The sequence below is a fragment of the Anas acuta genome, chromosome 1 (assembly GCF_963932015.1).
Source record: "Anas acuta chromosome 1, bAnaAcu1.1, whole genome shotgun sequence".
NCBI lineage: Eukaryota > Metazoa > Chordata > Aves > Anseriformes > Anatidae > Anas > Anas acuta.
The window spans coordinates 190,869,224-190,880,717 of record NC_088979.1 but is presented as its reverse complement, the minus strand read 5'-3'; the positions used below and the strand labels follow the sequence as shown (position 1 = coordinate 190,880,717).

General features: G+C 42.5%; 2 protein-coding genes across 10 annotated transcripts in view; both read right to left on the bottom strand.

Annotated features, from left to right (window-relative positions):
• Window positions 1-209: 209 nt before the first annotated feature.
• Window positions 210-2,565, bottom strand: EFCAB10 (EF-hand calcium binding domain 10). Its single transcript, XM_068669805.1, has 4 exons — window positions 1,882-2,565; window positions 1,476-1,640; window positions 1,092-1,176; window positions 210-606 (listed from the first exon to the last, which is right to left on the bottom strand). The coding sequence occupies exons 1-4, from the start codon at window positions 2,471-2,473 to the stop codon at window positions 570-572; spliced, it is 879 nt and encodes a 292-aa protein (XP_068525906.1). The 5' UTR covers window positions 2,474-2,565; the 3' UTR covers window positions 210-569.
• A 5,757-nt stretch (window positions 2,566-8,322) lies between these two features.
• The window catches only part of ATXN7L1 (ataxin 7 like 1), a 114,504-nt gene continuing 111,332 nt past the window's right edge, over window positions 8,323-11,494 (bottom strand). For 7 of the 9 annotated variants that reach the window (XM_068669783.1, XM_068669786.1, XM_068669788.1 and 4 more), the window contains one exon: window positions 8,323-10,461. In XM_068669783.1, coding sequence (XP_068525884.1) covers window positions 10,402-10,461 — 60 coding nt within the window. In that variant the 3' untranslated portion in view covers window positions 8,323-10,401. Of the gene's footprint in view, window positions 11,415-11,494 lie in introns of all 9 variants that reach the window. The other 2 variants (XM_068669785.1, XM_068669784.1) reach the window with 2 other exon arrangements.

Below are 11,494 nucleotides of genomic sequence, written 5' to 3'. Positions count from 1 at the left end.
TGAAGGAATTTGTCAATTTGTTTCCTGTGTTTATATTCTTTTTTCTTCTGTCCCAAAGTCTCCCATTTTTTTAATAAGACCTCTTGTTTTTGAGCCTGTTTTAAAACTTAATAAATGCTATGTTACTTGGCACTGCTATCTTTCAGCCATGAACACTTCTTCCTGAAACTGTTTTTTTCATATATATAAAAAGAGGTTTAAAAAAAGTCTTAAGTCACAACTTTTAAAATTAACTTTATTTGCTGTCTCATTACCAATGATTAACAAAGTAAGCTACTAGCTGAAGGAGGAGACTCTACGATGCTTTTTTCTTTTTAAAGAGGTTTCTACTTATTTTTAACAAGATAATCTTACTAAGAAAGGCAGTTCTCAAAAGATACCTTTCACGTGTCTGGTAAATGTAAACAATTTTTTGTCATTTGTCCTTTTCAGCTGATTGCTACAGGAAAGAGAGGAGAAAAAAAAGAGAAGAGAGCACTGTTTAAAATCAGTTGTTCACAGCTGACACAGCAGCGAAAGAATGGAGCAAAATGCCTATTTTTAATATATAGAGCATACTCCTGTTCCATCTAATACACAGCCCAAATCTCCAGCAACCTCTTCTTCCTAGGAAAAAATAAAATAATGCCCAGTTAGATAACTAGTTTTAGTTTTCTTTCAGTGATTGTCACAGTTACCAAAATATCCTCCCTAGAACTGTACTGTAATGATGAGAAATTAGTGAGAAATTCTAAGCTTGTTTTAGCTATGTGTTACTACCTCTGCTATATCAGGCAGAAACAACAATGGAGCTCAAGTACTTGACATTTCTGGACTAGTGCTCTCAGTCCTGGGCTACCTGATGGCTGCTTGTAGGGAAGGAAAGCTGACAGGCCGGCTTTGTGTGGGTCCTAATGTGAGATGGCTGAGGAAAGTGCTGAGCAAACCCATCAGGCTAGAGCAATAGTGCCTGTTTATATCTTTCAGTGCACAGCGGGTAAGCTTAAACCACCAGTAAGTCTTTTACTGACATGCTTTTGTAAATAAAACATAAGCCACAGCAAAAGATCTGTGCATAGCAACTCTGCACATACCCTTTCCATTATACTTACACTTCTTCCTTGAACGTGTCCAGTGTGACGTTCTCATCATCACCAACGTGCAGGTTGTCTGTGCTCAGTCCCAAGGTTTTAAGAGCTAAAGGTAAGGAAACAGAATTTCCTATATAAATCTGAAAAAAAATAATTTAACACCTGAAAGTGGCCTAGATATAATAAACAAAAAAAAAAACCAAACATACGTTTTTATCTTTTAAATTTTTATCTTTTTATCATTTTTAACTTTCCAAGGTCCATGTTGTGTGGTCAGATGTACTGATGCTTTTACATACATACAGATAGGGTTGAAGCTGTTTTAATACAATGCTTTTGAAACTGTTTTAACAAAACTGTTTAAACAGAGGGGAGTGTGCTGACTGTCGTCTGGGTTGGACTGACCTTCTCGGTACTGCGCGGGCGTGATGGAGCCCAGGTCTGCCACATCCAGCATCTGGAACATGGCGACCAGGTTGGACTCGTCCATCAGGCATGGGTACGTCCCCTCGCCTTGCCTGCCAGCCTTCACTGTTTCCAGCACCTGGATGAGGAACTGGCGAGGTCTTTCTGCAATGGAACCAAGCCACCGAGGTCTTTGTCTTCGAGGGAACCAAGCCACCGAGGTCTTTCTCCAAAGGTACCAAGTCACCAGCACCACCCCACCCACACCCTGCTCCTGCCACCTCCTCTCCCTCAGCACCCCCGCCCCGTCCCCGGGTGCATCTCTCCCAGCAGCCACCACCTTAAAGACCCCAAATCTCCTTTTTTTCCCCCCAAATACCACCCTGGGCCCGCGGGGGAGCCGCACCGGGCTGGTGGTAGAGCAGCAGGGCGCTGAGGCGGCGGAGCAGCTCGGGGATCCTGTGGCGCTCCAGGTAGTCGCGGCCCCCCTGCTCGCCCGCCGCCATCTCGCCGTTGCCAGGGGAGGCCTCGTAGCCGCCGCCCGTTACAACCGTTGGCCCTGAGGGGGAGAAGCTTCGAGAACGAAGCCGCCCAGCCGCCACCTTTGTTTTTTTTTTTTTTGCTCCGTTGCCCGCCGCCGGGGCCCCCGGGCGGGTTCTGTCAGCCGCGGGGAAGGCGGGAGAACGGCGCCGCCTCAGGGCGGAGGGCTGAAAGCGGCGGCCCGCCGGCGACAACTGCCCAAAATTACACGGCAGAACTGCGGGAAATCGGGTCTGTCGCCTGTCTGCCGCGCTTGGCGAGCTGCGGTGCAGCTCTGCGAGATGTTTGTCAGGAGAAAGGGAAAGGGTGCCGCAGAAGGCGAACCCCTCAGTGCAGGTAACCGCGGCATCCCAGGCGTGCTCTGTTTCCAACGGGGTTTTACAAGATCCCACAGAAAAGTCCCCCTCCTGCCTGCAAAAGCAATGAGTAGCAGCTATGAGGGAGAAAGATTTAAACATTTTTACTTGGCTTTGCAGCACAGTCCGTGCAAACAGGGACGAGACATCAGGTACCCTTTCTACCGTGCTACCCACTGTCAGGAGAAAGATGATGAAGCAAAATGTCTCACTAAAAAAAAGACACAGTTCATGGTTACCCAACCCATTCCTGCATTTCACTTTTCTACTCCCTTTCAGAAGATTTTGAACTAGCAAAGTTGGGTTTGTTTGCTGTTTTTTCCCCCTAAAGAAGACCAGTGGGAGAAAGAGTAGTTTGAGGTGCAGAGGGGTACAAACAAGTGTCTGAGCCGGCCAGCAGGGGAGAAATAATGACAGAAAATCTATTGAAAATGAGAACATGAGACAATGATTGACTTGACAGGAAGGAACAGCTGACGACCTGGAGAGAAAGGTAGGTAAAGGTCAGTGTTTGGGGCAGGGAAACAGCATTTGGCAAAGTTTCTCCTTCAGTGGTCAACAAAGATAACCAGCATGAAAAGCATGCTGAAGGCTGAACTTCTAAGCACAAACACACAGGAACGACAGGCTGGTGTGTATTTCTATGAGGAACGGTTCCAAAAATCACTAAGAGCAAACCCCAGTTTGATTTATTACTAGGAATGTACGTATTTTTAAAATTAATTTCACTGTTAAGAAAGCACAATTTGTTTCCTTGAAAAGATAATGTGTCGGGTAGGGGATTTATTAGCCACAGTTCATGTGATATTACCTGCTAAATGAGGGTTCTAAATGTGTGATAATTTAGGATAATATCTGAGAAGCTCACATGGACTATTGTATGAGGAATTAAATTTCTGGTGACCAAAAAACAGCATTTGACAAAACATCTGAAAGTTTCCTGGTTCCAGTATAGCAACAGTGCTAATTAATTTCAATCACAACTGCAAGGCTTACATCTATTTTTGTGTGTTTAAAGTGTCTTGGTTATTTAAAACTAAATTTGGTTAAAAGATTTAATATCTGCTGTAACAGAAGGCGGGCATTTTACAAAATATGACTAATAACTTAAAGCTTCTACCTAACTGCAAAGGACTAGATAGACTACCAAGAATCTTAAAAGATTTAACGAAGAGAAACAGGGACTGCAGGCCAGACGTGAAGCTGGTTGCAGAAGTATTTGGCTCACTGAGGAACTGAATCGATGGACGTGTTTTTCCAAATCAGGTTGTAGAAGGTAGAAGTCTAGGGCTGTGGGATGAGACAGGAGCAGTAAGAAGGGGGCTTGTTAATGCTGGGTGCTTCACCTGCCGCTGCTTCTTCTCACCAGGGGCATCAGCAAGCACAGGGGGAGCTGCAGTGAATGGGCCGTGCTGCTCCTGTAGATGCTCTGGAAAAACTCTGCTCTACCCTTCCACTGTGTGTAGTGTTTTCCTCTGCTCTTCCTCAAGGGCTTCCAAGATCCCAGTGAATGCCTCACCAGAGGACACTACATTTATAGAGGAAAGTGCTTAATAGCAGAAACACCAAATTTCTGGCTATTGATAATCTCAACAGCCAGAATCCTTTTACTTATTTGATAATTTTATTTATTGTATTATTATTATTATTATTGTATAGAGTGACAGAATAATTTAGGTTGAAATGGCCCTCTGGAGATCGCTGGGACACCTCCTTCCCCCTTCCTCCAGCTCCCCAACAAACGAACAAAAATCAAAATACCCGGGGGGAACTTCAAAGCTGAGATCAGGTTGCTCACCTCTTTATGAAGTTCTTACAGTCTCTGAGATGATTCCACAACACCTATTGGTCCCTCTTTTGTTGTTCGTCTATGTTACAAAGGCCCTTTTTTTTTTTTTTTTTTTTTCCCTTGTGTTTAATTCTCATTGCTGTACCTTACGCCTATTGCTTTTTTTGTTGTGCACCATCACGTAGAGTCTGGCTCCATCGTGGCACTCACCCGTTATGCAGCTGAATAGAGCAGTTCGAACTCTCCCCCTCTTAACCTTACCTTAGAGCTGAACAAATCATTTTTTCAGCATCTCCATCGCATGCTCCAGCTCCTAACCAGCTCGGTAGCACTGCACTGGACTCACCTCGGCACTCGTACTGCATTTCGTGCTGTGGAGGCTGAAGCTGGAGGCAGCTCTGCAGATGCAGCCTCACAAGAGCCAGGGCAGGAGGGGACACTCGGTTCCTCAGACCCCTGCCCGCATTCTTGCTGATGTGGCCCAGCGTGGGGCTGGCTTTCAGCACTGCAGGGGCCTGTTACTGCCTCACGTTGAGCTTGCCCACCTTTGTCCTGCAAGGCTGCCTTTTGCCAGATGGCACCCGGCCTGGTCAATGACTTGGGGTTATGCCTCTCCCCTGCTGTAGGGCCCTGCCTTTGTCTTTGTCCAACACAACGGGGCTTCTGTCAGAGCCGCATGCTGCTCCTAACAGCCCCCAGCTGGACCTCCTCCCCCACAGTCCAGCTATTTTTCCACTCATGGCATTCAACTCTGTAGTGTGCTTGTAAGGATCACAGAATTATTCAGGTTTGGAAAGCCCTCCCAGATCACCTGGTCCAACCACCCCCTGCCACCACTGCCACCACTAACCCATGTCCCCAAGCACCACGTCCAACCTCTCCTTGAACACCCCCAGGGACGGTGACTCCACCACCTCCCTGGGCAACCCATCCCAGTGCCTGACTGCTCTTTCTGAGCAGAAATGGCTCCTCATTGCCAGCCTGAACCTCCCCTGGCACAACTCGAGGCCATTCCCTCTGGTCCTGTCACCAGTTCCCTGGGAGAAGAGGCCGACCCCCAGCTCCCCACACCTTCCCTAGTAGTGGGGTGGTTTTAGAAAATAATGCCATCTAGTTTATTACACAATTAGCAACCCTTTGAGTAAAGATGTTCGTGAATCCTCAAAAACAGGCTAACATTCTTGGAGAATGTCTGAAATGCTCGGTTCTGTGAACTTTAAAATACAAAAACAAAATGACAACTTGTTAGAGTAGACACCAGTTTCTCTGCCTTGCCCTATGCTGTCCCAGATACAAAGCAGGTAAATTTACTGAAACTCTACAATATGTCTCTAGGGAGAGGCTTAGGAAAAAAAAATTCCAATGGAATATTTATCCAAGAAAGATATATTATTAGAGTGACAAGTAAAATGATATGGCCTCGGGTGTTACCAGCTCTGAGTGGGAAATACAGCTACTGAAAAAGTTGGTTAATGAATAACACAGCCCAGAGTTTGGTATTAGGAAAAAGCCCTAAGGAGGCCTTGTGGTGCATTTCTTCAAATATGACTGTACTGGGTGAGTCCCTGAGAGAGGAGGTGGATCACCACCGTTCCTTCCTTCACGTTTGGCTCACAGGACAGGAGGGCTGTAGCCCAGCATCCTGCTCCAGTGCAGCATTTCCCTTGGGAAGTGTCTGTGCTCGGAGTGTGAAGCTGTACGGGCCTTGGATGCATGCTGTAAAACACCACGAGTGAAAACCAGCTCCCTGCCTCTTCTTGGTGTCTCCTCAGTAATGATGAAGGAAGGCTGCTGTGTTGGTGTTACTGCTCAGGCTGTGAGGCTGAAATACAAACCCTAAGGGGGATAACAGGGAAGAAATAACTCCAGGCAAGGTCACAAACAAACAAACAAAGCAAAACAACAAAAATGACAAGACAACCAAACAACTGACTGTGGGTCAAAATATGAGAGAGCTAAAGGCAAACGAGAGTAAACAACTGCAACTTAAGGGTGGAGCTGGCCAGAAGGGAAAGTTTCTGCAGATGCTGTTGAAAGGTTAAGACCAATGCCTATGGGGCCTATACATTCTGCATCGGTGGCAGGGAAGGCTGAAGAGTAGAGCCCAAGCAATCCTTTTTAATCAACCTGTGAGCTCTTGTGTGACGCAGCACGCCAAACCACTGGCAGGGATGGTGGTTTCTCTCCTGCAGCGACGCTTTGTCACCATTCCCTTCTCTGGCTCAGTAGAGGCCGGGCTGGAAACAGAGTGCTACAGCCCTGGGACTCGCAGGGTTACACTCGGGAGTTTGTCAGGCCATTTATTATATTTACACCAACAGATTTTTACCTGCAGTGTTCTGTAAATGTGCCTTGTTCATGCCAAGCAGCTTCTCAGAAAAACTGCTCTCACGTGGTGTCACATCAACCTCGTTAACTGCTCCACATCAACCAAACCCAGCTCCAACTCCAGAGCCCAATCTTTCAGGTGTGGTAGAAGGGCAGAGGGGCAGCTGAATGTTCTGCACCACCTGGAACCCCTCCTGTTGCCTTTACCCTCGAAATAAATCTCTCCTGATCCTGATCCATTTCTGGCAAGCTTCCCTTAAAAATAGAAGTTTCCTGAAAGCTTCCCTTCTGTGGGGACAGCTGATCGCAGACTGGATGTTCCTACTCCTGCAGGCCAGCAGCATAAACCAAAACACTCTCGCACAAAGCAACCCAGCCCATGTCACTGGTGATGGATTTTAACAAAACAAAACAAGAGCACGCACACCATCTACCACAGCTTCTAGGGTTGAAGGACAAACGAGGACCTGCTGCTAAGATGTCAGGTTATCTTTCGCTTAGGAAATTAGGTTTTAAAAGAGGTGTGTACTTGGTTGGAGCAGAAGCTTTCAAGAGGTATTCGAGAGGAAACACAGCACTAAAAACTGCATGAAATAAACACTGTGTTCAAAAAGTCTGACTGTGCTGCATGAATCGCCTCCAAGTATTTCTGGAATCGGTACTTGGCTTGGCTTCCGATTGTGAATTCTAACAGATTTGGATGAGTAAAACAGACACCGGTTGCAGACAGCAATGACTGCCTTCTAAAATCAATATTTCTCTGGTAAAAACAGAAGCATAAGAACCGGAGTGCAATGAGTAACAAAACTTACTCAGTGATCCGCTTACCTCTGAAACTGGTGGCATTTAAAGCACGTTAGATAATATAAGAGGGTGCTGCTGCAAGCAAAACATTTGTTGCGTAACCAAAAAAAGGGGTGTGGGGAACCAACTCCAAACAGAGAACAGCTTGTGAGCCAGTGCAACAAAGCAAAAAGTGCTAATAAACCACTTGGTCACATTTGGAAAATAATTTTAGTGGTCCCTGACCACTGCTGGCCATGGATGATGATGGCAAGCAACCAGTAACTCATGGCTGCAATATTGCATTTTCTTGGTTATAGCCTTCATTTCTAATGGCTGCAAGAAATATCAAATCATCCTGTAAACAAAACAAAACAAAACAAAAATAATTGCAGTTCAATTTCTTGCTTTGAAGATCATCCATAACTGTGTCTCTTCCCTCCACTACCTCCAAGACAGAGTTTCCAGGTACTTCATGGAAGAAGCATAAAGCGTACATCTCCTCCAGACCTGTGGAAGAGGTTTGCTGTGAGAGAAAAACCTGCAGTCCTCTCTGCAGAGCTGGTAAGTCAATGAACAATTTCAGTCACATTTGATCTGTAATTGGAAAGGGCTTTTACACAGAACAAGAATCTTAATGCCTAGAGATAAAAGTTGCATTTTTAGAATTAACAATGATAAAAACAAAAACTGGTTCTATTTTTACGCTGCCTATTGAAGTCCGAATTCCTACATCTAGCAGCTCTGGCAAAGTTAATTCTTACACTGATAGAGTAAGAAAATGCAAATCAGCTCAGCGAAGGAATTCAGAAATGATTGATCAGAACAAAAACCTCAGCAGCTGATCATCACATATACAGAAATATTTTAGACACAAGGGCCGAAACCGATCCTAGAACAATTCAGCCCTGTGCAGACTGGGCAGGCCTTTTGGACCAGGAATTCTCAGTGCTGGCTACTGCATGCTCTGTTGGAGTCTCTGGGAAGAAAAAGGGCAGCCATGCAATACATACCCCTTTCGCTTTGCCAAGATAAATAATGACAAAACCCATTTGTTTCTTACAAACATATAAATTATTTTATTTACAAAGCCATGTTACAAAAAAAAAATAATAATAATAAAGCAAAAAAAAAAAATACAATCGCTCACTAGAGAATATCTCCAGGCCCGGTGTTGAACCATGGCAGTATCAATCAGATACATGTTTGTTCTGTTTTTCCTTTTTTAAACTGTAAGCCATAGAATTTACTATTTACACCTACTTTAGACATTTATTCTGCTTACAATTATCACAAGCATGGAATGAATTCTATTTGATACTGCTAATACATAAAGGTGCAGGACAAAGAATGAAAATACTTAGTGTTACAAAATATGGATTGTAGAAAAGAAATTGGCTGTACAAGTATGGCATTTTTTTTTCTTAGAATGATTGGACATGCTTTCTTCAAAAGTCTTCTGGAAAAGGTTCTAAAATCTGTAGTAGGAAAGCACAATATAGCAGGTGCAAATTCATTTCTGTGCAACAACAGTTATTTAATATACCCCATGACTGACCAGCTATGCAAAACCCACAGAGTTTTGTTAAAGTGCCATGGGTCAACAGCATAACAAAATATAAGGTGTAAATAGAAAAATTTCTTTTTTTCTTCTTTTTTTTTAAAACAATAGTTCACTGAGAATCAGCAATAATAGAATATGCTGTATAAACTATTCTCTACAAAGGTCGATCAGCACTATTTACAATTGTTACATCGATACAAAAGAAGGCATACAAGTTATCCAAGTCGCTTTTTATGGCTGACGGGCCTATGCATTGCGTATGTGTAACAACCAAAGCTTCTGAGCCTCTATTGCTGGAAACAAATCACAAGATTTTCAGGCAAATGGGCAAGAAAAAGAACTACCGAGTGAATGCTACACTAATAATGCATTATAGGCTGGTCCAGTTTATATCCATTTATTCAAATGTTTACTTCCATTTCGCTTTTCAGGCTGAATTTTTTGATACTTGTAATTAAATAATGATTCTTTGATGATGAAAGGCTGTGGGATTTTACTTGGTGCTGAACGTTCCTGAAATGCTGTCAGGTGTAAGCCAGTTGACACAAAATAACAAAGCAGCATTCAAAGGACAGGCTCCAGATTCCAGCTTTCCAATTAAAAGATGCATGGGAAGAGCTAAAGCTTCCTAAAACTACGAAATCGCTCCTTCAGTCACTGATTAGCATTAGTTCTCAGAAGCAACCACCAAATCTCACAACCACTGTTTTCCCTCAACAACTAGAAATAGCATTTCGTTGATTACAGAGGATGACTTTGTTACTGAGATTTTTAAACTCCTGCAGTTTTAAAACTCAAAATAAATTAAAAAAATCAACATAGTACTGCTCCTAAAACTGAACAAGACAAAAATTGTGCAAAAATAACAAAGATATGTACACATTTTTCAGTCTGAAGAAATGTACAATAAAAACATAATTCAAAGAACATTTCAAAAATATAAACATTGCTTAAACTTTCCTAAGTTTCATACTGTTTCTGAAACTATACGGTCAGTTAGCTCTGAAGTATAGCAAAACATAAATTATTACAAAATTAACACTATAAAAATTTATTTTAAGAATATTTCTAAACTTTTTTTCAAAGGGTCTAGCCTTGCTTATAATTGCTTAAACATTTTAGTCTTAAAATTTGCCTTAAGCCTTCTTTTTTTAAAAAAGAAAGTAGTAATAATCTCCCTATTTGCAGTCTCTCGCCTTTCCCCCAGATGTAAATAAACCAGCATATAAGTGCACTTTTAACACTGTAGAAATAAAAATTAACTCCTCTGTACTATTGTTCCAGTACCTAGTATTGGCTTCCTGATTATAAAATCTATATTTTATTAAAAAATTATTCAGTAATCCTATAAGAAACACTGTCAGTGCAATTCTATTAATGCAAGCCAATCTGCTCAACGCCCGTCCTTGCAAAGCCAAACTGTTACCGAAGTTATCAAGTACTGGGATGGATCTTAAGGGTCGAGACCTCCACCACGACAGGGGGATTTCGCGTGCTGAGCCTCGGATAACATTAACCACAGTTTGGTGCAAAAATCCTCTATGCATTGATTGAAGTATAGATTCCTTAAGAGCCTGATCCTGGAAGATGCTGAACACTCGGAATTCCCACTGAAATCATTAAATGCTGTAGGTAGAAGAGCACCAGTCAGGATTAGTCCCTAAAGTTGCAGTGCCCCAGCTGTTTGCAAATTACTAAGAAATGCACTCAATATTTATCCATAGGACAAGCTTAAATACAGAATTACTGTAGTTTTTATTGAATGAAAAAATTTGGAGGTCCTTTAAATAAATTCAAATCATGATCTGTTTTTTTTTTCTTTTTTTTTTTTTGGAATGTCCACTGTATTCTGGTAAGGAAACAAAGGGAGCATTGCAACGCTAACAGCTTCAAAAGGCATGAAACATAACCAAGCAGAACGCACAGATCAGTGGCAAATACAAGTGAAAAACTAAACAAATCACTATTACAGTTTTCTGTAAATTTGATTCTCTTTAAAACCACAAATTCATAAAAGGTTAAATCCATCTGCAGGACATAGAAAAGAAAAACCCTGTGGAGTAGGGCTGCTGAGAGCTAGAGATTATAGGCTGGTTCCTTTTCCTTGTTATGGAAGAGTCCTTATTCTACCAGTCCGGTTTGATGTCTTCTAAAAGAAAAACCAGAGCCAGGTTCAGAATCAGAAAATGTCTTTCAGTCCATAATACTTTAACAACGTCTGCATCTGAGAGCCAACTCAAACCACGAATCTATTTCAAGTCCATCCCTACTTACTGATTACATTTAAGAAAAGGACCTGCTTTGAATAAACTCGTTATTTCCTTTTGGGACTGATTTTACTAAGCTTTGGCGAATCTTCTGTTCATTAACTGAATTTATCATTAGAAATAAAGAGCAGCAATTAGACAACAACTTTGAAGGATCTTTTTCCCTGCACAGCGTGTTTTCATGCATGATGGAACCCCATACAGCGCACACGTTGTCACCTTCCCTTAATAAAAAGATCTAGTTACTCAGTATTTAAAAACCACCGCATACTGAGGTCTTGAAGTATTAACACATGAAGGCACCTAAAAGCACTACGAAGAAAAAAACATTTGATTAGTTATAAGCCTACAACAAGGTTTAAACAAAGTTTAAAATCTGGAGAAAACAAGCT

What these genes read in the sequence shown, in the direction of transcription:
- EFCAB10 (XM_068669805.1), bottom strand. Translation starts at nt 2,473, where the DNA reads ATGTTTAAATCTTTCTCCCTCATAGCTGCTACTCATTGCTTTTGCAGG. An exon ending in GCTGCTCTACCACCAGCCCG is followed by an intron (nt 1,641 to 1,881) that starts GTGCGGCTCCCC and finishes GTTCCATTGCAG; the next exon opens with AAAGACCTCGCCAGTTCCTC. An exon ending in GCCCGCGCAGTACCGAGAAG is followed by an intron (nt 1,177 to 1,475) that starts GTCAGTCCAACC and finishes CCTTACCTTTAG; the next exon opens with CTCTTAAAACCTTGGGACTG.